This window comes from Ictalurus furcatus, chromosome 26, assembly GCF_023375685.1.
Source record: "Ictalurus furcatus strain D&B chromosome 26, Billie_1.0, whole genome shotgun sequence".
In the NCBI taxonomy this organism is placed as follows: domain Eukaryota; kingdom Metazoa; phylum Chordata; class Actinopteri; order Siluriformes; family Ictaluridae; genus Ictalurus; species Ictalurus furcatus.
This window is the reverse complement of record NC_071280.1, coordinates 14,349,698-14,376,737: the sequence shown is the minus strand read 5'-3', so window position 1 is coordinate 14,376,737 and position 27,040 is coordinate 14,349,698. Positions and strand designations below refer to the sequence as shown.

At 39.6% G+C, this 27,040-nt stretch overlaps 2 protein-coding genes across 4 annotated transcripts in view; one reads left to right on the top strand and one right to left on the bottom strand.

Annotated features, from left to right (window-relative positions):
- Positions 1 to 296: 296 nt before the first annotated feature.
- On the top strand, positions 297 to 23,695 carry ppp1r9alb (protein phosphatase 1 regulatory subunit 9A-like B). 2 transcript variants are annotated; one of them, XM_053615125.1, is made up of 19 exons: positions 297 to 413; positions 906 to 2,982; positions 8,821 to 8,953; positions 9,451 to 9,571; positions 9,732 to 9,836; positions 10,297 to 10,564; positions 10,692 to 10,856; positions 11,410 to 11,463; positions 11,539 to 11,768; positions 13,459 to 13,555; positions 14,463 to 14,598; positions 14,957 to 15,114; positions 16,278 to 16,626; positions 17,511 to 17,568; positions 17,659 to 17,730; positions 17,868 to 18,081; positions 19,462 to 19,566; positions 21,781 to 21,969; positions 22,063 to 23,695. In XM_053615125.1, exons 2-19 carry the CDS (start codon positions 1,102 to 1,104, stop codon positions 22,222 to 22,224), a joined length of 4,497 nt encoding a protein of 1,498 aa, XP_053471100.1. In that variant the 5' UTR covers positions 297 to 413; positions 906 to 1,101; the 3' UTR covers positions 22,225 to 23,695. The 2 variants fall into 2 exon arrangements, with proteins under 2 accessions (XP_053471100.1, XP_053471101.1); XM_053615126.1 differs by lacking the exon at positions 19,462 to 19,566.
- Positions 23,696 to 23,760: 65 nt separating this feature from the next.
- The window catches only part of itga6b (integrin, alpha 6b), a 36,016-nt gene continuing 32,736 nt past the window's right edge, over positions 23,761 to 27,040 (bottom strand). Inside the window, exon 25 of one of the 2 annotated variants that reach the window (XM_053615127.1) lies at positions 23,761 to 26,592. In XM_053615127.1, coding sequence (XP_053471102.1) covers positions 26,428 to 26,592 — 165 coding nt within the window. In that variant the 3' untranslated portion in view covers positions 23,761 to 26,427. The remainder of the gene's footprint in view (positions 26,593 to 27,040) is intronic. The other variant, XM_053615128.1, reaches the window with a different exon arrangement.

Below are 27,040 nucleotides of genomic sequence, written 5' to 3'. Positions count from 1 at the left end.
ACAAATCTGCCTTTTTCAAACTTTCCATTTGAAGTATTTTTAGCCATATTAAATGCTTTCTGTCATCTGTTGCTTTCAGAAAATCTTACTACAGTCATCTACTACTAATTGTGTACCAGTTATGTTGGTGGAGCTAGTAGGCAAATTAAGAATCTCTCCCACGGCTTTCCCGGGAATTTATTTTCTCCCCGTCCGCGCCGCTGCCTTCCTACGCGCACACGCTTGCGCGCTCCCGATAAACCCGCTCCAGCGGGAGCGCGCACTCGAGTATATGGTTTGCTTTGCTCGCGAGCCGCTCACAGAGCGAAGGCTGCAGGCGGCGAGGCGCTGAAGGGTGTGACAAGTTTGGTCTGGTCGCTCGTCAATGTGGATCATTTTCTCAGTTCCTTTTTGCTGGTATGCATGGAGTTATGGTGAGTTTGATCGAGTTTTATTGTCACTGTCCGTGATCTAAAGTGCGCTGTCGAGGTCGATTTTATAATGAATCCTTGTCAGAATTAAAAAAGACAGCACGAGCTCAGCACTAGGTGTCCCACTACTTTTAAAAACAGCCACGAGCCGTATTGTATTTGTTTACTAAAGCGAGAGAATTCTGAAGAGTCACGTGACAAAATGTTACTTTGAATAAGTTTTGTTGTTTGTACCTGTTTTGACTGCTATAAACCATGCCAAGGTAAAAATAAATAAATAAATAAATATGTAATATTTACCATTAACCATCTTATTAACCAATTAATAGCTCTATAATAATTTAAATACGCTAATGAGGGTCAATCAGGTCGCAGTGATTGAAGAACTAAGACATTCCGTTGAAATGAATGAACCTTAACTGATCTCATCTCATGGTATGTCTTGAAAATGATGTTTTAATGACCTATCATTAATTGATGTTTGCTTTTCTTTAGGTAAGAGCACCTCAGTGCAATGTGGTAGTCTTCAAGAACCCCCTGCAACTAAAAAACTAGACCAGTCCTGTTTAAGGCTGTGTAGAACATGCCAGCAAAAAGCACATGAAAACTACAGGCTGATTTTTAGCCCGCATCTAGCTCGTGTCCGTTTATATCCTCGGCCTCTTTGTTCGATTTGATTCACAGTTTGAAAATGCTCAAAAGTGAATCCAAAAGCGACCGAGTGCTACGGAGTGCCTCTCCTCACAGAAATGCATACAAATCAGACTTCCACTCCATCAAATGCTCTTTCGAGGGCCCATCCGTCCTTTACTCCTATGGAGGTAGCGAGGCGCGAGGCAGACCGTCAGGGAGCCGGGTAAATGAAATCAAAAACATCTTTCTTCAAATGGATGCCCAACAGCCTCAGGACAGCGCAAACCAAACCAAACCTGGAACGACTAAATTGCAACTAAGCTCCTCTTCGTACAGGTCTAGCATGGGAAGTGCCTCCAGCGTGGAATCGGGCACCTCGGACGTGGTACGAAAATCAGAGAATATTTCATTTGACAAAGTGGCACTGGCTGAGAAGTTTTCAGAGACTAGAAAGCTCTTTGAGAGTGGACTACCAACAGACAAGGGTGCGCCCGGTAGATCTGTCAGCCGATCTTCTGTGCGTAGCGTTTCAGAGGAAGGCAGGTGTGTGAAGAAGCTGACAGAAAAGACAGACCAAATTCAAGGCAAGGACAGAGGAAGGACTGAGCGTGAGACACCACCACATAAGCATGCAGTGATGATGAAGAATGCAGGACCTATATCCAGGAGACTGGAGAGCTTCATGTTAGACAGTGACAATGAGTCCTTGTCTGGCCCATCTGTCTCAACGCGTTCCCAAAGTCCAAGTGGTCATTCCCAACCACCATCGTCCCCAAACAGTGAGCATTCAGGTCCACCTTTGTCACCAGAAAGTGACAGTTCTCCCACATCATACTCCCTGTGGCCTGACAGCCCTTTTGGCCAGGCAGATGCAAACTTAACTTCAAAAAATGAGTCCCAGTATTCGCCTACACCAGTGAATGGAGTCTGCGCAGAAGAAAGCCCTCACTGGAGTAGCCATTGCACGAACACTACAGTGGACAATGCTAATGAAACTTCAGTTTCTGTTGTCTCAACAGAACCAACGATTCTTTTTAAAAGCGAGAAGCGTCATCGTTTGTCTCTGAGCAGTGGTTCTGGCAGTCCTTCAGCGGATGGAAATGAATGTTTGGAATCGGATGTCTCCAAAGAGAAGCAACACAAGGTGGTGTTTGGCTCCCCGAGTCTGTCTACGGTCCGAGCTGAGTTAGTGGTGGTCCATAATGAATCATCAGAGGGTGAGAGCAATGAGGAAGAACGCATTGTGGATGACGTTTTTGAGGAAGTAAAGAACGAGCAACCTCCCACAGACCTTCCTTCAGAGAAGGAGGTCCAAATCATATATCATGAAGATAAATCAGGGAGGGATTTTAGGATAGGGGAGGAGAAAAAGAAGGAGGGGATGGACAGAGCAATGTTTATAGAAAACAAGGATCAGGAAAGGCAGGGAAAATTGGCTGAGGGTAAAGGTATGCACAAAGAGGAGCAGAAGGAGGAAGAGGAAGACAAGGAGGTGAAGGCAGGACAAGATCAGGGAGAGCAAGTGCAAGAGGAACCATGTCCACACAGTGAGATGAAAGCCAAACAGGACTTGAAGGAAGAGGAGGAAAGCGGCATGCAGGACGAGCAGAGGGAAACCGAGGAGAATGTGGAAGATGATAGTGATGTGGTGAAAGAGGGATTAGACGAAGAGGATGATGAACATGATGTTGAAGTGTCTGTGGAAGAGAGGCAACAGCAAGTGAATGAGGACTCTGCTGGGAAGAGACCTTTAATATGTGGGATTGAGAATGCTGCTTTTGTGGATGACCGGGAAAGTAAGTTACACTATCAGCAAAAGGGACAGCACACTGGACCAGACTCTGACCACTTCCAGGAATATGAAGAGCTTTCAGGCCTCTCTGATGAAGAAGACCTCAGCCCAAGGAGGAAGATCAGATTCTCCACTGCTCCCATCAAGGTATGGCTAACTTAACCTTGTATTTTCATGCCTCTATAAGCACTGCTTGGCAATAACAATAGGTGCACTCTGTGTAAATCAGACATTTTGTGGAATACCTAAACAATACCTCTGTCCTAGCTTACTAGCATTAACCAAAATACCTTGACAGGACTTTCTAAAGGTCTGCTTTTGTATATTGGTCAGTCCCAGCACATCCTTGTGTTGGAAAGTTTTCTTTGTGTGTTTATCTCTGTTTATCCTTCCTCTACATTTTTAAACAAGATCTCACATGCTGGTAAAAGTGTTTTGAGTACCTACTTGTTGTGCAATAGTGGCAACCAAAGAGCAGGTTTTCAATGGTACTGTGTACATTAGAAGATCTGATTCTGGATCAGTAAATAGTGCACTCAAGTGTGAGGAAACAATCCACTTTTTGAATGAAGGTCCTGTCTGAGCTTGCATTAATTCAGGCATGTCATTTTTTGCCTCTGACAGTTATCGCGGAAAAAGAGACTTGGAGGAAGAACGAGAAATAGCCTTGGGTATGGTTTATTTCTGTGAGTCAAGCTCTTAGCTTGACCTGAAATAAGGGTTGGAATTGGCGAAAACGTTTTCACAGGTGGTAACCAAATGGTCGATGAAGGTTAATCCCATCTATTTGAGCTCATGTTCTGAGGGTGTAGAAAAGTAAAAGTTCTTGGAGCAGTAATGCTGATGGGGTGAGACATCAAAAAGTGATCCCATGTTCAATGTATCAATATGATCCCATATTGATATGTCTTGTGAATAGGTTCCTTAAACTGTTATTATTATTTATAAATGATTGGGCCTATGAGGAAAACTGTTTCCAGATCATCTTAATGGTAAGAGCAGTAATGCTTCACCAACGAGCTTGGGCGATTGTGGATCAGGTAGGGTTGTCCACTATCGTAGGGTTGGCGATTCTATTCCCGGCCCACATGACTCCACGTGCCGAAGTGTCCTTGGGCAAGACACTGAACCCCAAGTTGCTCCTGATGGCAAGCTAGCGCCTTGTAATGCAGCTCTGCTACCATTGGTGTGTGTGTGTGTGTGTGTGTGTGTGTGTGTGTGTGTGTGTGTGTGTGTGTGTGTGTGTGTGTGTGTGTGTGAGAGTGAATGAGAATCAGTGTAAAGCGCTTTGGAACCGCTAAGGTTAAAAAGCGCTATATAAGTGCAGACCATTTCCCAGACCATTACCAACGATTTTGCCATTTGATTGCAAATCTTTATTACTTAAAATTGACTTTGACTTGCCCTCCCTCTGTTATAAATACCACAGTGGGTTCACATAGGATATTTACAGGAGATCTTATCTTAATAGCATTACTAATGCTGTCTATTATAGTTGCTACATGGTTTAAACGACTTCCAACTCCAGCACTCCGTTTTCCCTGCTCAGAGATAGAGTTGTGCATGAGGACTAGACCACTGACATCCAGTGGGAGTCATGGAACATCCCAGCAGATAAGCATATTGTGAATCCCAACATGGGATCAGATGTGTTAGGAGCAGGGATGACATTTTATGCTACAGGTAGGTTAATCGCACTGAAAAATTAAATTTCGTCTGAGGGCCCTGGAATTTATCCCTACCATCCACCCCCATTATGCTTGCCTTATGTTGTATTCAAGTAAAGCTCAACTAAATGCAACTAAAGTCCGACTTCTCACTTCCAAGAGAACATAGCATTATATGGAAGCTACGAAAACTTCAAATCATTCACGGTACTGCTTTCCCAGGACTTGTGTTGAGAGATCCTGGTCTAAAATACAGCCCATGGCACTTTGTACTTTACCATTCTACCTCATTTAAGACATCTGACTCAGCTAAGTACCAAGTTTTGCTGTACCAGAAGAGGTGAAAACGCTCATTTCTGCAGCATTCATTGTCTTCAGGAATCGACTCTGACAGCCTAAACCGGGGTGTCCAACCTTATCCGCAAAGGGCCGTTGTGGGTGCAGGTTTTCATTCCAATCAAGCAGGAGCCACACCTGATTCCACCTGTTTAATCAGTTGAGCTTAGCTTTCAATAGACTCGGGTGAGGTTTGTGCTTGGTTAGAATGAAAACTCGCACCCACAACGGTCCTTTCTGGATTAGATTGGACACCCAACAGTCAGATTCCCTCAGGGCAGTTCAGGAATATTTGCAGTTGTACACAATGGCTTGCTTCACATCAATTTCTGTTAAGCAATGTAACTACAGGTTTCGCCTTAGCAATAAGTGCTAACTCTCCAGAAGTTGCCTCTCAGTCCTTTTCGCAATATTAATTTTCCTCTGTTGATTTGTATGTATGTTTTTGCAAGGTCATGCAGTCGTCCAGATGCCAAAACAGTGACATCCTGGGAGGGGATAAGGATTGGTTGGCATCACACAGGAAGTGTATTGTTTACAAGGTCACATGACTCTGTTGGACTACTAGAAAGTGGAATACTTGAAAGGCACAGATCCTGTTTAGGAAAGAAAGACCCCTCTGTGTGTCTGTCTGTGTGTGTGTGTGTGTGTGTGTGTGTGTGTGTGTGTGTGTGTGTGTCTGAGTCTGAGTCTGATAGTCTGTCTGATTTCTATGTTAATGCACATGCACTGTAGTATGTGAGTGTGTGTTAAGTGTGTTAACTGGTTGTAACTAATGTTAATTTTACATTTAAAAGGTGTTTTAGGAACAAAAAAAAGGGGTTAGTATTTTCTTTAGTAGATAAAACATTTCCATAATATTGTACCATTTTTTTTTCCTCTTATGGATTTAGTGTTTTTAAATTTCCTTCATTTAATTGCACTATTTATTCTAGCAGACATCTTCCATTTTGCCTTGTCTTGTCGTCTATGTCACACACTTCAGTTTCCTCTTCTTGTTCTATTCCTGGTGTAGTGTGTAAATTTGGATTATCCTCTGATATGTATCAGTGTAAGACAGGTTAGATCAGGATGTTTGTTGAGCTGCCTGTCTTGAATGACAGAGTGTCAAGCTTTTTTTTTTTCCATCTTGAGCTAAAAACAGGTTTCTCCGATGCCCTCGTAACTATTCTGTACGCGTAAACAGTTTTTCGTGCTCATTAGACTTACAGCACTATTATTTACTGTCCAAGTCCTGTTATGTAAAATATTTCCACGAAAATACCCCTCTCACATTTTGTATTGTAAGATTACATAAGCAACCAAATATATATATATATATATATATATATATATATATATATATATATATATAAAAAATATAATATGTATGTGTGTGTGTGTGTGTATATATGTGTATATATATATATATATATATATATATATATATATATATATATACACACACACACACACACACACACACACACACACACACACACACACACACTGAGTGTGTCTCAGTTGCTAGAGTGAGAAGTCAAGATGTCTGGCACTAGCAGGTGGGGCTAAATCAGGCTGCTTTCTGTGCTGCTGTGGTGTAGGAGAGATTTCACCCTCGACTAGTTTCACCTCGAGTCTTGCTATGCTTATTAGCAAGCTGAATCCAGAGCCTGAGACACGGCAGTTCCTTCTTAAAAAAAAAAAAACCACTGTGGAATCCACGCCTAATGTGTGACCTGATTACTGCGCTCACTCCTGTGTGGTTTCTCACTCTCATCTAGTTGTGCAGTTATAAATCTCATCCTTGCTTGTTTCTAAGAATAAACTGTGCTCTTTGTTTGGGAAAAGAGACATGCTGACGGAAAGAGAGACTCCTCTGTGCATGACTGCTGAAGAAAGGACATTGTTCAAAGGTGCACGGTTACTCCATGACAACCAGAAGGACTTAAACAGAAAGAGAAACAGAAAATGTTATGCATAAGACAGGGTTGGAAAAAAAAATGCAGATTGTGACGTTATAATGTTTGGTTCTGTTTGGAGAAAGTGCCGTTTTGAGATACGGGGCATTGTTGTGATGGTCCAGCTAGCAAAACTACAATGTGTCCCAAAAGCCTCCTTACATAAGGGAAATGAACACTTTTCAGCAAAAATGTCTTCAGAAATGTTCATACTTAGTCTAATGTGTTGAAATCATTCTCTTGGCTGGATCGGGAAGCTGTCGCAAGGTTGCGATGGACTTTAACAGGAAACATGGCGAGCACATCACACACGACACTGTTCCCAAACTTATTAACAAATTCAAAAAGACTGGAAGTGTTGAGGACCAACTGAGAAGTGGACGTCCACAAACATCCACTGACGAAGGCACGACCGACGTGGTGCTGGTAAACACTGTATGGAGACTTTTGGGACACTCTGTAGTATGAATAAAAAGTGGTTACTGTAATCTTTATTAACAGCTCAACAAGGCCTAAACTTTACAGTGACCTCAAATGTACCTTATCAAAGTTTTGAGACAATTAGTACGTCAGTTCTGTCAAATCAAAGCATTTTCATAGAAAGTCCATATTTCTCACTACGGTTATTAAATAGAAATGACAAAATGTAATGTTTCAGGTTTGTGTTTTAAATGCACACTGTGATCACATACCTGATCATGGCTGTGGAGCCTTGGCTGTGTACGTTTCGCTATAGTTTTGGCAGTTCAATCTTTCCACCCAGTGTATTGTTTTATATGGATTACAGTCAGGATGGCAATAATAATGGGCTTGACTTACTGTAAGAGACTAAGGAGAAAGAGAAAAAAGGGAGTGGCCTGGTTGTGCCACTCTGGACTGGTAACTGATTTGTAGTCAGTGTGTTTCCTTTATTAGTTCCTCGCAGGCAAAGATTGTTGCTTGCATGAGGAGCGTGCACACACGCGCACGCGCACACACACACACACACACACACACACACACACATACACACTATCTGATCTGCTTTAGTCTGCCAAATTAAACATACCTAGGCCTATGTTTAATAGAGCCGTTCAGTCAAACATGCTTATAGTAAATACTAAATTCCGAGGCTAAAATGGCAATTGGGGTTTCCTTTTTGTTTCCTGAAGGATTTCTCTATATCTGTGCTTCTTAAAGTTGGGCCTGGGGTCGAGGTCAAACGATAGACATTGGTATTAATAAAATCCACTAATAAAATCCAATAAAATCCAATTGAGCAGTACCTGCCAATTACTGATTAATCAACAGAGTTTTTAAAATGAATATTGAATGAAAACACAACACACACACAGTAAAATATTGTAGAACTTTTATTATAAAAATGAACTGTACTGACTGTGCCATGAAACTGTACTGTAGTTTTTTTTAATGAAATATGAATATATATTACAGTAAATAAGATATACATTCAAACTAAAAAAAAAAAAAAAACACTCCAAATAAATATAAATAAAAAACAAGTGAGACATCCAAAATTAATCAAAAACACTTCAAATAACACAACAAAATCAGTCAGTGAGTTTTTATTTCACCTCTAGAGGCTGTTCTCGTACTCTATAATGAAAGCGGACCCTTCTCAGCCGCTCCACAACAGACGCAACTAGGAAAAAATATCGGTGTGGATTTTTTCAATAACCGATCGTTCCAGCAACCGCTTGTCAATGCCGATTAATCAGCAAAATCAGTCATTTGGTCAGCCTCTAATCCGAGGAGCTTGGGGGTTTGTGTTTACAGTGGTGGAAACCACAACCCTGTTATCAAAGTTATGCTTAGAAATAATCAGTACTGAAAGGGTCCATGATGTTCAAAAAGTTGTTTTTTTTTTTTTTACAGTTAAAAGGACTCCTGGCTATAAAACGTTTGAGAACCCCTGGTCTAGATTAATCATTTGTTAATCAAAAACTAATTTGGGTCACATTGAACTGTCCTTGTCTGACTTAATCATTATGGGATTCAAATAACGCTCTGTGTGTGTGTGTGTGCGCACGTTCGCTCCGCAGGTGTTCAGTACATATTCCAACGATGAATACGATCGCAGAAATGAAGAGGTTGACCCCGTATCCGCTTCAGCCGAGTACGAGCTGGAGAAGAGGGTGGAGAAAATGGACGTCTTCCCAGTGGAAATTCAGAAAGGTAAGGTATGAAAAAACACCTTGTAACTTGGTGAGTGAAAAGCCGGGCTTGGTTTGGTCACTGCAGTATGTTTTGGGTATCATGGGAAATTAGATTTATCAGGTGCAGGGAAATAACCTTCTTTGAAAATAGGTGATGATCTGGAATTCCAGTTATGGACTAGACCACAGAAATTCTTAAGTGGAGAAAAAAATGCATTTAAGAGAGCGAACCCCATTTTATCCCAATCTCTACTGTGAATGAGATTTCCCTTCCAGTGATCATTATGGGATGGATATTTTCATCATTTTTTGGATCTTGGCACTTGAGTATATAATCATTCTTCCATATGTGCACTTTTTTTTTTTTTTTCTACATGTATTGGCTTATTGTTTGTATTGTATATTATATACTTTCCATTATATATTTGTTAACCTTAATTTTCTGAAACATAGTTATGCACAGAACTGTATTCTCTTCAGTGTAGATATCCTGTGTGTATTGGTTTGTTGGAACAGGAGATGAAGGTCTGGGGATCAGTATAATAGGAATGGGCGTAGGAGCCGATCAAGGTCTGGAGAAACTCGGCATCTTTGTCAAAACCATCACCGAGAAAGGAGCGGCTCAGCGTGATGGCCGGTACCTAACCCAAGTCTTAAGAAGTTTCTATGCAACATGTATTGGGGAAATATTGCGAGCCAATTCCTACTAGCTACTAATTCATATATATTGCCCAGCTTTTAATTTATTGATCATTTTGAGACTAAATTAAATATGATAAGTCAATAATTTTTTCCAGTATTAGAGTCAACGATCAGATCGTGGAGGTGGATGGGATCAGCCTCGTAGGAGTCACCCAACTGTTTGCTGCCACTGTACTGAAGAACACCAAAGGACTCGTGAAGTAAGAACACGCATATAAACATGACTGAGCTCAAAAATGCATAATGAAGCAATCATTTACTGTTAAGGAATTCATGGGGAGGTCCATTTATCGTCAGAGCTTCATTATTCATCAGTGCCTTTTTAGTGTGACCTCTTAACTGTAGTGTCTGGTTTTAGTGGTCATAGATCGTAGGGCGTGGTTGTGTTTGTTCACTGATAGTGCACACAGAGACTGGGAGATCAGTTAATGATTTATTACACTTATCTGTTCTATGTGCCTTTACTGCTACCGATAAAGGGACAGAGAACCTAGAGCACGCCAGGAATTGGTAGATGGACTAGTTTTAGTCTCGTACTATTAAAAGTCAAATAAAATAAGAGCTTTTCCACGTTGTTTTGGTGAAATATATGTATACATTACAGGTAGAAAAACTCAACTGGCCAAAACTGGAGTTTCAGCTCTCTGTGTCCAAATGCAGGTTTCTGATTGGCCGAGAAAAGCCAGGGGTCGAGAGTGAAGTAGCTCGATTAATCAGTGAAACTCTGGAGCAAGAAAAGAGCCCACAAAAACAGGTCCAACAAGACGACGACACTGACGACCAGGAAGCAGACAATGGAGAAGATATCCCCCAACCTCAAGAAGCTCAGCCTGAAGACCAAACAACTCACATCCTGCAGGAACGTGATCACGTCAAGCTAGAAGACCAGCTACTAGCAGGAGAAAAGAACAAGAACACTATGAAGGAGGTAAGAGAGAGACAGTAATGATTGATAGAGGCATCGCCATAAATGATGGGCTTGTTTGATGATTCGTTTACATTAGATCTTTTCAGCAGTATCCGATTCGTCTGCATTGTTTGGTGCCATAATACAGGATGGAGAGACTCAAGTGGAAGAGAAGAAGGAGGAGGAGGAGGAGGAGAAAGAAGACGACACAACCTTCGATTTGGCTCAGGAAGTGTTTGCACATCTGAAGAATCAAGGCATCGTTATTCCAGAGGACATGAATTACACCGAGCTGGACCAAACATTCAAAGAGGTATTATGCAGGAAAATTGTATAATTGGATGCTGGCTGAGATTAAAGTCTTACTGTGTTAAATGTGAGGTCATTAACATTTAAGTCAAAAGAAGTTTTCTTATAAGCTTAAAAATGGCTAGCTTCAGCTAACTTCCTACTGCAATAACTACAATGCCATTTCAAACCTAACTAAACCTGATATTCATACTGAACAATACATACTGGAGAAAATTAGCATTTATACGCTATGCTAAACTGGTAATCATTCCTTTCCTTTACTTGTTAGCAACAGTTGTCTTGTGCCTTCAGCGCAAAGCAAAAAAAAAAACAATAAAAAAAGCTAACTTTGCACAGGAAACATGTTTTGGATGAATTTGGTGAGTGGGGACAATTGTGTGCATTTGATTTATATGAACAAATTTATTGGCATTAGTACCAAAATGAATATGTCTAAGAATGTAAAAACAATAAAAAATAACAATAAGGTTGAAAGTAATTCCCCTTGGCTAATGCATGACTTCCAATGTAAGCTTTCTTAAATACTCTCTCTGCTAAATCTATCCCTCTTACAGCTCCAAATGAAGCACAACACAACTATGCTGGAGCTGAAGCAGATGAAGGAAAAGGTAAGCAGAATCTCTGCCATGCCCTCTGTGTTCATCTGTAGCTGCAAAACACTGTGTCTGTACGTGTTTCTGTAGCTGCGAGTGTGTGATGCCGAGCGCTTAGCCTGGGAGGCTCGAGGCACATCTCTGGAGAAGAGTGTGAATGAGAGCAGAGAGAGAATAGAGAAGTTGGAGAAATACTGGCTTGATGCTCAGGCTCTCTGCAAGACCATCAACCAGCGACTCAGCGAGGCCCAGAGCCAGCACGAGTCGCTGCAGGTCAAATACGACAAAACCAACACACTACTACAACAGCACAAGGACCGGTACTGCATACACTTATGTTCAAGTATAATAATGTAATGGCACCCTGACATTGTACACTGGACCATTCCTGTAATGGTTGCACTATGTAGAATAGTCAAGTGATTTCTACAGTATCTAAATTTTCCATGCTAATTGGTGGCTTTTATACTATTTGGTATTTAAAATAAAATGGACAGAGTCTCTTTGCACCTGGGTGAAAATAGCATTGGCCAAACAGAATAGCACTCTGAAATGACTATTGTCCTTATTTAGTAACATTAGCTAAGGCAGCCATCTAACTAAATACAGCAGTGCACTAATGTTGCCAGTATTTAGCTTAGATAATATTGTTGAACTTTTTATAACTTATTATAACCATCTATGTTTACTAGCTAGTCATGTTTGCCAACTAGCTAGTTAATGCTACTCTAATTAACCAAATCCTGAAGATCCAGATGGGGATCCAGATGGGGATCCAGATGGGGATCTTCAGAAGATCCTGAAGATCCCCATACCTAGGCCCATCATCTGTTTTGTTGGTCATCCCTACACACCACTGGCCCAATCTTGGTTTGCTACCGGACCAAAATTTTAAATATTGTATCAGCATTGGCAAAGTGGATTTAAACATAGTTGAAAGTCTAATCAAATGGTTGGACCATTATTGGCAAGATGGATTTAAAGGTGGCCCAACAGCCAAAATTACATTGGACCAATGTGGGCAAAGATTTACAGTTGACTCAACAAACAAAATGACATTGGGTCAGCATTACAAAGGTGGATTTAAAATTCACCCAGCAGACAAAATGACACCGGGTCAACGTTGGCAAGGCAGATTTAAACGTAGCTAAAAATCTATTGGCCCTTTTGGCCAAACAGACACCATTATATTGGGCTGTCACTTGTACCAAACATTGGCCCAACAAATTGGTATCTTGGGGCTGACTATTATATAAATTTATTTTGTATAGCTATTATATAAGTAGTCAAGGTTGCTAGAAATATTTCTAACTTTAGGCATTTATATAGAGTAAATCAGCAGCCAGTGTTGCCAACAAGCTAGCTATTAGTCTAACTGTAGTATAATTATAACAGTGAAACAGATTTGTTAGCAAGCTCTCTAATAGTAGGCTAGTATGTTGTGTATACTAGAAGCCAAGGCCACTAGAAAGAGTTGATATCAAGCCGAACCTCCTAGAGTTTAGGTAATGACCTTCTGCAGGGTTAATATTAGCAATGGTTAAATTAGGTGCAAATAGTATAGCTTTTTACTTTTGCAAGTAGCCTGTGCTTTATAAATCTAACTAAAACTCTCAGAAATACAAGCTAACACTCACAAGCTAATTAGCATTCGATTTTCATAACACTAACTTACAGCTATTGACATTGTTAGCAGAATACAATTTTTTTTTTTTTTTGATTGAACAGTTTTTTTATTTACATAGAACATTTCTTCTAAAGTGGCATTTCTTCTCATCGTGCCAAAAGTCACAAGATATTTCTTTCATTATAGTGGTATCTATTATTTAAAGATTTTCCTTTTCCATTATCATTGAGATTGAAGCGAAAGTCTGTTTGCTTGTTTCAGCTCACTAGCCTTTTGGATCTGAAGAGGCCTTTGGGTAGCTTCTAAAGTCTAAAAGAGCAGAAAAGCCCTTGAATAATTAATTGATTTGAGCGCGAGCGAGTTTAATTGTGCTCCATTTGCAGGGAGGCTGAGTTTATGAAGAGAGAGGAGGATTTGAAGAGACTTCTAGAGGAAAGAGAGAGGGATTATAAGAAGACTCTGAGAAAGCTTCATGAAAAGGTAAATCTGACATTAGTGTGGAAGTGTGCTAAGCCTCGGGTATAATATAGACAGAGAGAGCCATCACTAGATGATATGATGCTAATTTGTGATTTTAAATTACAGCGTTTCTAAGGACTAGGATTAATATTTGTCTGCAACATTTTAATAATTGTGAAATTTTGTGACTTAGCATCATTGTTGTGAAGTGTGAGTGGTCATTTAAGAATTTATACCACAGCATTGTTGAATCAGCTGAAAGCTGATTGGTCATGTTGGCTAATTTTCTATAGCAGCAGCTCTGACAGTGGTTGTGGTAATGCACTTGTTCTAATATATTAGCATTTCTGCCACAGGTAAGTCTTCAGAACAGAGTACGTTCTGCTTCTTGGTTTCTTACTTATACCTCCACCACTAGGTTGTCGAGGCGTTCTGTTTTCAGGTTGTCCGTGCATGCGAACATCCGAGATATCCGTTAGTGTGATATCTCACGAATGAATGGATGAATGTTTGTAGGCTTTATATGGAATTATCATTGTAACAAGCAGATGAACTGATTGGATTTTGGATTTGATTCGAACAAGGTCAAGCTCACAGCAAGGTCAGATGGTTGAAATGTGTCTGTTTTTCTTCAATAGCGTCGTTGCTGTATGAAGTATATTTTCAGGGTATTTCAGGCATAGAGATTTGTAGCTAGAAGGGTTAGACTTGTTGGTGGATGAGGCATCCTCTTTTTCCAAATTGTCCAATGTGTGAACCCATTGCGATTGTGCCCTGTGATATGTTGGCACCCCGTCCAGGGTGTCCCCCCGCCTTGTGCCCAGAGTTCCCTGGGATAGGCTCCAGGCTCCCTACAACCCTGTGTAGGATAAGCGGTATGGAAAATAGATGGATGATGTTTACATTTTGTCTCTCTATTGGTCCTCAGGTTGCTGTTTTGGAAGGTCGAGTGAGTTCGGATCAGCCTGAGGAGTCCTGCAGTCCTGCAGTAGAGAGCCAGCAGAGCAGCCCCACCTCGGGATCCTCCGATAGGAATGAACATGCTTCAGACTGCCTCGTCCACGGTAGTACAGAACCATTTACCGTGTCTTACATTCTCATTTATTAGGCAGCTTTGCCCAAAACGTCCTCACCCTTTTGCATCAACAGGATTACAGACTGTGTTATGGTAGTGTGGTTTGCTCACAGAGTGCACTACGAACTCTTACTACACCTTAGACTATTTGATTGGATTGTGATTTTTGTTTTTTGTTTTTATGTACTTTTTTTGCCGAAGTATTCTATAAAATATTACAGCGTGTCCATCTCAGTGGCTTGATACTTTGCTATGCTGACAACCCAAATTTGCTCCTAGTTTGCACTGCAAATAATGACCGCTGTAGCAAAAATAAGCAGATCATAATGTAACACGTCACTCCTCAGATGCAGGCTTTGGAGAGGCGGTGCCCCGGACGGATCGTCTTGACTGCAGCGCTTACAGGGCCAAAGCCAGGCTCGCCCAAGGAGTCCAGCGCAAAAGGCCATCTCGAAACAAACTCCGAGAGTCCGCTAAGAGCACACAGTCCTCCATTCAACCTCAGGTGACTTCCAGGATATCGCTGAGCCTGTTTATAACTGATCATTTAATGCAGTTTGTATTAGGATTCTCTCACTTGTAGTCAAATGTGTTTAGGTTCGGCTAGATTAATATCAGAATGTGTGTTCCGTGCAAATCAGTTCCTCACACCTTATAAAAATATGTTTGCATTGAAGATCGCACTTATTTTTCCCAAAACTATTATAGTGTGTATAATACTACATTATAGGATCTCATAGTATTTTCACTGTTGTCTGTTATAGTATGGTATATTATTATAGTATTTTCACTGTTGGCTTTTATTATAGTATTGTGGTTGTTGTCTGTTTTAGTATTATAGTATATTATAGTATTTTGACTGTTGTCTGTTTTAATATTATAGAATTGACAGTTGCCTATTGTAGTATAGTAGTATTCTAGTACTGTAGATTATAGTATTTTAAATGTCTGTTATAGTATCTTATAGCATTATAGTACATTATGGTGTATTATAGTATTTTGATAGTTGCCTGTTATAGTATAATAGTATTCTAGTGTATAACAGTATTTAGATTGTTGTCTGTTGTAACATAGTGTAATATTATAGTATTTTGTTTGCTGCCTATTATAATATATTATAGTATAGTATTTCGATGGTTGCCTATTATAGTATAATAGTATTTTAGTATATTATAGTATTTTAAATGTTGTCTGTTTTAGTATTATGGAATTTTGACACTTGCCTATTGTAGTATAATAGTATTCTAGTACTGTAGATTATAGTATTTTAAATGTTGTCTATTATAGTATCTTATAGCATTATAGTACATTATGTTATAGTATTTTGATAGCTGCCTATTATAGTATATTATTTTTATAGTTGCCTATTATAGTTTAATAGTATTCCAGTATGTTATAGTATTGTATTTTGACTGTTAACATTGTAGTATAGTATTTTGATTGCTGCCTACTAACAGTAGTATTAGTGTTCTAGTATATTATAGTATTTTGAATGTTGTCTGTTATAGTACAGTATATTATAGTATTGTAGTACATTATGCGATCTAATAGTATTGTAATATATTGATTGTTGCCTTTCGTAGTATTACTTCAGTCCTTTAATTCCATTCCAGTGATTATTTCAAACATATCAGGCTGTTAAATTTCATTCTTTATTTCTTTCCATAGCAAGAAGAGAGTATAAACGATAACGATATTGAAACTAACCGGAGACGATCCTACTTGGAGAGCCTCGCCATACCTGTACCCAGTGCACAACCAGGCTACGAGCAAAGGAGTGAGTTTCAAGGCAGGACGAGGCCTGGAGGAGAAAGAGGAGGTGATCTGTCTAGCTCTCCCTCCCTTCAGGGTCTTCTGCCTCATGGAGAAGGCAGCACAAGGTCTAGCCTGTCTCCTCCTAAAGACTCGTCTACACCTCACTCTCCCACGTCCAGCCAGTCATCCACCGGCTTGCTCCACAACCTCCGTAACAAGAGGTACAAGAAGAAGGAGAGCAGCCAGAGCAGGAAGAGCAAAGGTGTAGCATCACTTAAATCTATTCATTTTTGATCATGTAAACCTATTGACTTTTGGACTGTCTTTGAGATGTATATTGTAATATTGCAGTGATTTTAGGAAAGCAGATTAGCACTGATGCTTGTTTTAATGAAGAAAAAAAAAAAACTTTAGGATCTGCTATAATAGGAAATAAACCAAGATGCTGCTGTGATGTGTTCCATCACAAAGTGGGATTATGTTACCAAACCAAAGTTGATTTATTTTCCTATAACAGCACACCTTGAAGTGTTTTCTTTCTGCTTATACCACAGCAATTCATCAACAATTGCATTAGTTCTCTTTAGAAGTTTAAGACCACTAAAAAAAAGAGCTCATGTTACAGAGAAACCAGAAAGCACTGTTCAAACTCCTCTTTTCTGAAGACTTTCTTCTGGTGGAAAACTTACAAGAACTGACACTGGAGACTCCTTCCATAAATGTTAAACAAATGACTCCTTACAGAAAAAGCCATGCCAACGATTATACGTTATTCTTTCATAAATAACACAATTTTCAACCCATTTATAATTAAACTTAAACTATGCGGAGCGTCCGTCGTACAGTTCTTTTGTGAAATAGCTGTTGCTATAGATACGATAACATATTAGAACGATCACATGTGATTTGCCTTTCGGCCAGGAATCCGGTCGAAGCTGCAGTTAGAGAAACTTAATCAACACTACCTGACCAGTCAGAATCGAGAACTCAACAGCGCTGTGGCATAAGCTAAATAATCAAATTGCTCTTTTTATATAACAAAATTCCCAATGTTAAATCGACACCTTTTAGTGTTTGTATAAAGTCCAGCTCAACCCAAACGAGCGTTAAGAGAACACTGCGTGATAAAGAAATCTTTTCTCACAGATGAGGAGAGTGACAGCTCAACGTCAAGAATGTCCAAGAGAAGATTTCCAGATTTTGGGTAACACTCAAGCTCTCTTAATCACCATATATATGTAAATATATAGTACATGTTCATTGTGTTAATTTTTTTAATGATTTTTTTCATTAGTGGTCTGCGCAAATCCGGTGGGAAAGGCCGCAAGCAAGAAAAGGAGGCCCAGCGGGGTTCGGTAGGGAGCAGGTAGGGTTTTTTTCCCCTCCTCAGTTTTAATCCTGTTTTGCGTTATTTCTCTATATCATATAAACTCTGCCGCTTCTCTTTTCTAAGTAATATTTAGTGCCACTTTATTTGCGCTGATTTCTCGTGTCTAAACGCAGGAGCTCCAGAGAGCTGGTGGACGAATCCAGCGGAAATGCCTCTCCCTCCGACTCTGTATCCTCCATCCCATCCTGCATGCCTTTTTCCTGGTTCGGAGACCGGGAGAGATCTAGAGACAGGGAGCGAGAGAAAGAGCAGTCGCTGTCCAGCTGCAGTCTCCCCCACAGTCCTACAGAAGGACACGCGGAGGACGGAACGGAACGAAGGAATAAGGTGAGAAATTGACGAGTCAGGATTGGCTGCTTTGATTTAGCGTGTGTGAAGTGCACAAAAACACCTGCAGTAAACCGGCATCCGTGTAACATTACATAGTGCTGTTGGGTTCTCGGTTGGTTGGAAGGTATTAACTGATTTTCTATAACAGCAGCTCTGACAGTAGAGCAATTCAAATCACAGGTTTAGATTAATGCACTTGTTGAGATACGTTATTGTTTCTATAGTAATAAGTTGATGAAATCATTTATAAATAACAGGTCCTATGACAGCACACCTACTTTATTGGTTTTTTGGGGGTTTTTTTTCATGTTACAGCATGTGTAAACATTTAGCCAGCCTTATCATGTGACAGATGAACATTCATTTCCTGTTTGTGAAACATCACAGCTTGTCCCAGTGACTGGCCACACCCACAAACATGCAGGTCCTACACAACCAAAGTAGACAAAGAAAATGAGCAAAACGAGTGCCTTAACTACCTGAAAATGCACACATTGAACGCAGAACAACCATAAAAATGATCAATTGAGGCGTGATGGCAGAAAAGTGGCTCTCTGCAGGAACAAGAAACAAAAGATGCTCACAATTGTGCATCAGTGTGAACACATGCAAAAAGACCACTAGTTTGCAGGACTTGCTGGACGACATCTCGCACATCGCACTCTCTTCTCATGCATTTCTCCGAACTGTCAATCTGCTCATACTTTTAAGATTAACGTTTAAGATTCTTCACCAACTACCTCACGCATTTAATATAATCAAATTGCTCATGTTCAGTGATATGATGGCTTTAGAGTATACAGTGTTTCCAGTCAGATAGCCTCTTGATTAATGGCTAAGTTGTTCATTTGGTGAATCTTTTTCTTAAACTCTTCTTTGAACTCGCACACTCCTTAGATTTTGTACAGCATGAAATCATTTTCAGAGCATCATAATCGCCTTCGATTTACCTAGTGTAGCAAACTAACACGTCTCACTCATTTGTCATAGAGGATATTAGTGTGTTATGTGGAGTAGGCATAGTTGAAACCTCTGGTACATTTAGTCACCACAAACGGTCTCCACGAATGTACCGCAAACGTTGTGCATGTGTAGCAGTGTTACCTTATGGAGTAGTGCCACTCTGTTACAGTTGGTACCAATTTTAACAATTACACCTAGTGTCCTAGGACAGGGTGCGTTGTCATTCTACTAAAACTAAAAATTCAGCACTCTGAGGTTAGAGTATTCTTAAATTTGGGGGGAAACGAGAACCGTTCTTTGCTTGTTCATGCCAAATTCATTAGATATTTATTCTATTCTTGTTTGTACACGTTCGTTTGTGTGTGTGTGTGTGTGTGTGTCCTGTCCTGCCGTGTCCTGTCCTGGCCACTGCAGAGCTTCGATTTGAATGCCAGCAGTCCTCGCTCTGCCCTGGCGTCTTTATTGAGTGAACCTCGTACACGAGGACACTCCCAGAAGCCCGTCTTCTCGTCCTGCGAGGTGAGCGACCCCAGGGGTCACACGGTCGCTGCAGCATCGTCAGTTATGGATAACCTGTCGCTGTTTGTATCCCAGATCAGGGGCGCTCAACCCACTCCTCAATGCTAGTCTATATATTTATATGCAGTTCTCCAGTAGCTCCAAATACCAGGCATTGAGCCAGTCAATTATCCCTTTCGGACATGACTAGGTTGAGAGTCAAGGTTATACAGTCTTGATTTATCAGAAAGACTTGCTGTTTTATGGTAAAGGTCATGTGTTGGACTTGTAAGTGGAAGGCCTGCATGTGTGTGTGTGGAAAGACAAAGATATAGGGATATATATATATTGAGGGCCTGTTTACGGCAGAGGACTGTCTTGATTTACGTTTATACACAACATCCATATTGCATGTGGTAAACTTGGCAGTTTACAAGAGCAAGATTGCCTGTGTAACCTATAAACACTGCAGTCGTTATTCTGTTAAGATCAGCCTGCTGAAGTGTTTCCTCTAAGTCACAGATGGATGGTCTCCATGTACAAATCTCATTGAATATGATATGAAAGGTTACGATTTCTCTTAACGTCAGCATTCTGTGGGTTTAGTATTTAAAATGTTGATTGTGACTCAGTGCTTCACCCAGGCAGAAAGGTGTAAGGTACAGAAAGGAGTGTTCAGATTGCTATCTTCCTTGTATCAGTCTATTTGCTCCCTCATTCTTGCTCGCACTTTCTATGGCCTCATTCCTGAATGTGCTCTAGATTCTACTTGTCCCAATAACTTTTTTTTTTATGGAACTGCAGTAACACGATTGCAGTATTTACACAGCTCCCAGTTAACTGAGCTATTGCAGAACTGCCCTGGCTTTTGTAAGAATATGTTAGTACATTTTAGATTTTCTATCTGCTGCCACGCTATACCATACAGCTATTAAAAAGATCGCAGTGTGCTGTTTTGTTAACAAACTACAGATTGTTGGAAATGAGATCAGTCACACAAGCTTTAGATGGTGATGTTGACACATTTTTAGCCTTCGGATTCAAGAAGTCTAAATATACCTGCATTATCTCTGTAATTCGTTTCAATTAACAATAACTTCAGCTTTCTTCCCCAGAAAATATTCTCTTTATATTCAGCTGTGTGTGGTGTCCACATTATATTGGCTGGCATATTATGGATGTAACCAAATATGAGCGCATTATCAGGAATGAAAAGATAATGTGTTCATTTTTTCACACGAATACAAGTGGCTGCACAGTGGATTTACAGCATTCGTTCCTTTCATCTTTAGTAACTGCCTGATCAGGGTTGCGATGGTTTAGATTAGAGTGGTAGTTTGTTTATATTTTGAGAAATAGAACCAACTCAATTTGTTAGTAAGTAGAGGTCGACCGATCAATCGGCACCAATAACTGATCGCTGGAACTGCAAAATTTGTCCGTTGCGGAGCAGCTGAGAAGGGTCTGCTGTCGTTATACAGTACGAGAGCGGCCTCTAGAGGCGAAATAAAAACTATCACTGACAAATTTTGTTGTGTTATTTGAAGTGGGTTTTTTTGTGTTTTTTTTTTTTTTTTTCATTTTGGATCTCTTTTTTTGTTATTTGTTGTTTGGACTGTTACTTTTTGGTTCAGTTTAAAGGTATATCTTTTATTTACGTTCATATTAATTAATAGTTCATATATATTAATATTTATATATTTATTTCATTTTAAAAAGTACATTACATTTTCATGGTACAGTCAGTACTGTTCATTTTTTAATAAAGTTAAAAATAGTGTTCAGCAGTATTTTATTTTGATTGTTATGCTTTCATTCAGTATCAATTTTGAAAACTACTGGTTGATTAATCGGTTATCGAGAGGTACTGCCCAACTTAGTTATCGGTAAAATCCACTATCGGTCGACCTCTGAAAGTATTTCTGCCATGTAGAAGCAAGAATAATATTATTAATATGATTGTTGGTGTTCCTGAACTTCAGTTATTGTGTAAAACTAATACTAGGGATTATTCATCCCTAGGTTTAGGGTTGTTAAACTTTAGGGTTAGTCTGATTTTTCAAATAAAAATGAAGGCAGCGATATTAGTAATAAGCACAGGCTTGTAGCTTGAAAAACTTGTGAAAATGGTGTAGGTTAAACATTGTATATCCACAGCATGTCCTAAATTCTTTATGCAAATCAAGATGAGTTTGTGTATACGTGAAGGCTTATCATACCTGTGTTCTTATTCAGACCCTCGATGATGAGCCTGCTCCTGTCACAAGGCAACACTTGTGGCAGAACCGCCCCCTTTCAGAGTGGACCAATCAGCAGGTGTGTCTCTGGTTGATGGGCATGAGCATGGACCAGTACATAGCCGAGTTCACTGCAAAAGGTGTTGACGGCAAACGTCTGGCTGGTTTGGACAGCAGTAAACTCAAGGTGGGAATTCATTAAATATATTCTCTTCATTCTAACGTGCAGGCATAGCCAGTGTTAGATGAAATGCAACAATGTGTAATCATTTTGTTGTAGGAGCTGGGGGTGTCGAGTCAGAGAGATCGCTCCACCATTAAGAGGAAGCTAAGAGACATGAAGAAGACACAGGAAAGGTTGGAGAAGCAACGGGCAAAAAAGGAGAAGGAGGTCCGACTGAGTGGTGGTGGTAAACCTGCTAATCTTGAATCTGCCTGCTGAATCGAAATCGACAAAAAACTTTACACTTCAGGGAAAATCCCCCGAACTGGGAAACACGGACATTCCCAGTAGGATGACATGTACGTCATGCGTGTGTGTGCATGCACTGCAAGTCACTGGATAAGATGGGAATAGGAACCCACTCAATTGGAAGTAACTTAGATTCTTCTAGCACTTAACAGTTCCTCTGGTTAAGTAAAAAATATTTTGTATGATATTTAATCATAGTTTTATATTTTAGGACTTGATTCGTCACCTCCAGACTTAAGACACAAGGTATCTTAATTACACTGCTGCTGTTTTGAATCGATTCTTGTGTTCCACCTAAATGAATTTGTTTAAGTTTATACTGCCCATGCAGAGTCTCATAGTGTCTTGACTGATAATGTCCTGATTTTGGCTAAGTGACAAGTGTCCCTCGGTCAACAAACGTGAGACTCGCGTTACCTTTCAGCATATCACACACCGAGGTATACGACATCACCATTGTCCCGTTTGCTCACTCACTTGACTTGATTGTATGCTTAGCATAAAGTATTACATATAATTACACAATATAATAGTAGGAAAACACAAACGAAGCTTGCTAGCACTACAACAATGGTACTTCTTTTAGCTAACGTTAAAAAACGCTAAGTAGCTAAGGAGCTGAATTATATTGTGTAATTAAAACCAGGAGGCATGTTTCCTAGCAAGAACGTTAACATTAGGTAGATTACAGAACATTAGGTAGTTAAAATCAAAAGCTACATTTGTTTATAGCTCCATTGTGTCTACATACTAAAGAAAACCAATATATTTGCACATGCAGGTTGGGCCTAAAATTGAGCCCTGGGGTACCCCAGATGCTTATCATAGGCTAAACTATTATGATGTCATGTCCGGTGAAATCTCTGGTTGGCTGATCAAATGAAACCTAAGCTCCACCCATGCTGAGCCAGTGATGCTGGGACATATACAAAATCTAGAGTGGCAGTCCCTATTTATTCACACTGGAGGGCAGCAGTGTAACTGAGGTGTCCCATACAGAACTACTACTATCAGTGCTGGCATTCACAAAGATTTTCCAAGTAAAACTGCTGATATTGGGTCTGTCTTAATGTCCATAACTGCCATAAACAGGGATTTTATCGTGTCTGATTTTAACTTTAATCCGTAGCAAGCAAACGTTTTCGTTACGAAGCACGCGCGCACACACACACACACACACACACAGACACACGCGTGCTTTGCTGAGCAAACCTACTGAGGAAATTGAGTGTGCACTTTTAAGTATGTACATCACCTCCCTTACTATACACTTTGTCTTTTTACTTTTTTTAAAAAAAAAATCTGCTTATTTTTATCATCAGCTGTAAATAATGAGGCAATGGTGTCAGTGGAATTGTGTCAGGAAGAAAGGTCTTCACTGTCTTTTATGCCACAGATGGTTTTACCTGTGTAACAATAAATAAAAAGTATTTTACATGAACTGCCGATCTGTTTTATGCCCTTTCTTTGTCACACTTAATCAGGGAAAAATCATTTTTATGGTACTGTTTTTTTTTTTTTTTGTTTCTTTTGTTTTTTTTTATTAGGGGGCCAAACACCGAAGGTGGCGACGGTGTCTATGGCAGCCCATAATGCCGTCTGGTAAAAAGTTGTGAAATTTGGCACGCTGATTGGGAAGGATCTAAGGAACATTCAGACCAAATTGGGCCAAGCGCTGCCAAGGCTCTAGCGCCACCATCGGGTCAAATTTGAGCTTAATTTGGAAGTACGTTTATGGTCATAACTTTTGAACCGTGAGTCCAAAATGTAAAAGCCAAGCAGCCCTGTATACCCTGGGTCGAGATGAGTTCAACAGCTATACGACAAATACGTCACCAAATTTGGCTCACATCATCTTGAGACCTGCTTGAACAAAAATTTTCAAAGGATGTTTGGTGCAGATACTTGCACAAAGTGGAGAGGGGAAAAAAAAAGGCCCAGACTGATGAGAAAAATGTAAACGTCTCGGATGGTTTTAAATTGCAAGAAGAAAAACCGTTTAGGTCAGAGCAGTACCAGTCATGACCACAGGTCAAAGTAGGAACAGACACCACAGGAGAAAGCAGTAGCAGCAGCAATGCCACCCTGCTGTTCATCTAGACCTTTCTACCTACAATCAGAGAATTCCACCACTGTCTGTGATCAAAACATACAATCCTTTTGCCTAATTTATGGCTCTGATTTCCTGTGATTGCTTAGGCAATAATTGTAACGCATCTGTGATTGTGTAGCTCACAGAGTCTGGGGGTTTGGCCCCCGAAAATGCTACTTGCAGCTTTAATTTTTAAATGAATTTAAATGAATTAAGGAGGGAACCATGAACATGGTTGAGGGTGTAAATTCTGGGACAATTAAAAAAAAAAAATATGCAAGGAAAAATAAAGAAAATGGTCTGTAACAAAGTGATATGTCTACGCTTTTGAGGTTGATATAAATCTCAGTTTCAATAAACAAACAAAATCGATGGTATATTCTTGCAAATGACCTCTTATACTGCTCGTTCGCCTCTCCTCCTCTCATTTTTAAGAAATATAAAAGCAAACTTGAGGAAAAACTTCCTGGTTAGAGCCCTGAAGCAAAGTGTATACACACACACACACAAAGATTATGGAAAATATATATATATATATCATTTAAAAAAAAAAAATCCTCTTTATTTTGTTTTATTGGACAATGATATGTTTGCATCAGATTCAGGAGTTATACTGTTTTTAAATGTGAGATGTGGTTTTTGTATTTTCTCTCTCAAGAACAACTGCTTTCAAACAATAACTTCTTGTTACGTATTATGTAACCAAAAAATATGGCTGACTTTCCTTTTCCATTATCAACATCTTCAAGTCAACCTACAGTATGTAAACTCATAATACTTTCCTATAAAAAGTGCCGGATTGCATGAGCAAATTTCAGCCCTTGTACATGTACGGTAAACCCTGAAATTATGGCCTGTGAGAATTAACTATACATGCATTAATGTGAAACAGAAATCAGTACCAATCTTCACAATTCATATTAATTAAAAAAAAAAATCTTACAAAACAAGCATTAAGAAGTAAATAACGGTTAAGGGAAAAAAACACCCCACAAAAATATTTACATTCGTCCAAATGGTTCTGAGTAAAACTGGGTGGTAAGGATGGAGAACTTTAGAAATTTAGGAGTTAGAAATCTAGCCAGAAAAGTATTCATTAAAAACAAACAAAAAAAAGTCTTAAAGAATCTTTGGCTTGCTTGTGAGAACCAGAGAATAAATACCAGTTCTCTTAAAACAATTAATACATAACAATACACAACTAGGCATGTTCTTACTTGTGCCAAATTTATCCCTGTTTATGATATTATCAGAATATTCTATTAAAAAGTGACCCATTTATCAACAGAAATACAGAATTACTTTCTTTACAGAGCAGAATTTAAGTGGTTTTGATATTAGAAGTTATGCTTGTTCAAGAGGTTAAAGCTGAGAGAACACTGTTGCTAGGCAACAGACTGCTTGCACCTCCTGGAAATGAGGCTAAAGTTTATCTAGCTAGCATGTAGCCCACAACTCTTGTATGCACATAACGTAAAGGCATAAGGACAGTGGAAATTAGATAAAACTGTCAGGAATATCAACATTTACCTCAGTTGTGTTGGAAAATTACTAAAAAAAACCCATTTCAACACTACTAAAATGACACTTTAACTACATGTAGCATTGATTGCTAATGTCTGTGGATTCTGTGCATATTAAGAAATGTCAATAATGTGTCATCATATATTCAACTTTTTAAGCTCTGAGAACTATGATAAACATGATCCTGTTTGAATGTATTGTGATATTTCCATGAGATTGTGTTGAATACTGTGATACATATCGTACAACAGACTATTGGCACATGCCTATAGTACATACGGTAACAGTGAGGATCATCGAAGCATAGAGAAGCTGAAAAATATCCATCTCTCGGTTCTTATCTCGTTTATCGGTTTCATTTATCGTTTTTGAAGTAGTCCCTAAAAACAGGATTTTACATTTCTGTTCATTTTGTCACTGTCATATTTACAATCAGAAGTTCTGGGTGTGCAAAGACGAAGCACTCGACGTCTTAGAGAAAGTGTCTTTGGTTTGTTCGTGTTTTGTTTGTTTGTTTAAAAAGCAGGATTAGCATTAGCAGCCGATGTAGCATAAGGCTAGGAGTAGCTCTCGTTCTCGTTCCAAGTTGTCATCCACTGTTTCTTTCCCACCGAGGCTGGCTGCTCTTTCCCCGGTGGATCTCGGCGCTCTTCCTTCTTAATCCTCACGGCGTTGTAACTTGGCACGCTGTCGTTGTATTTGGAACGTTTGAAAAATCCACACTGAAGGGAATGACAGAGCACGTGGATTAGCATTAGTGTTAGCATGAGCCAAATGTGGACTGCTATTTTGTTTTGGATTAATACACATTTAACGCGTGCCAGACATGAAGGAAGTGTGATGAGCGACATTTTGTTCAAAAGAGGGAACAGAAAAGAATCTAGCACCAGAAGATACAGAAAATGTAACATGCGCAAGAAAGCAGGAAAGATTCGAGTCTGCAAGGTCCAAGCATCTGCAATCAAGCTGAGCTTAGCTGTAAACATTTTAAATTGGATAATCACACAGTTATGTATATCTATAAATATGTAAAGCTTTATATGAGGAAATATGACGCATTCATGTATGTAACCCTTTTTATCTCCTACATCAACACCATACATGAAAGGTTTGCATTCAAAGTCATCACTATGCACTGGAAGCTTCAATATGATGATATTAGGAATAATA

Excerpts from the sequence above, each read along its gene's own strand:
- ppp1r9alb (XM_053615125.1), top strand. The coding sequence starts at position 1,102 with ATGCTCAAAAGTGAATCCAAAAGCGACCGAGTGCTACGGAGTGCCTCT. Across the intron at positions 14,599-14,956 it reads TTCAGACTGCCTCGTCCACG|ATGCAGGCTTTGGAGAGGCG; the intron begins GTAGTACAGAAC and ends GTCACTCCTCAG. Across the intron at positions 21,970-22,062 it reads TGGACAGCAGTAAACTCAAG|GAGCTGGGGGTGTCGAGTCA; the intron begins GTGGGAATTCAT and ends ATTTTGTTGTAG.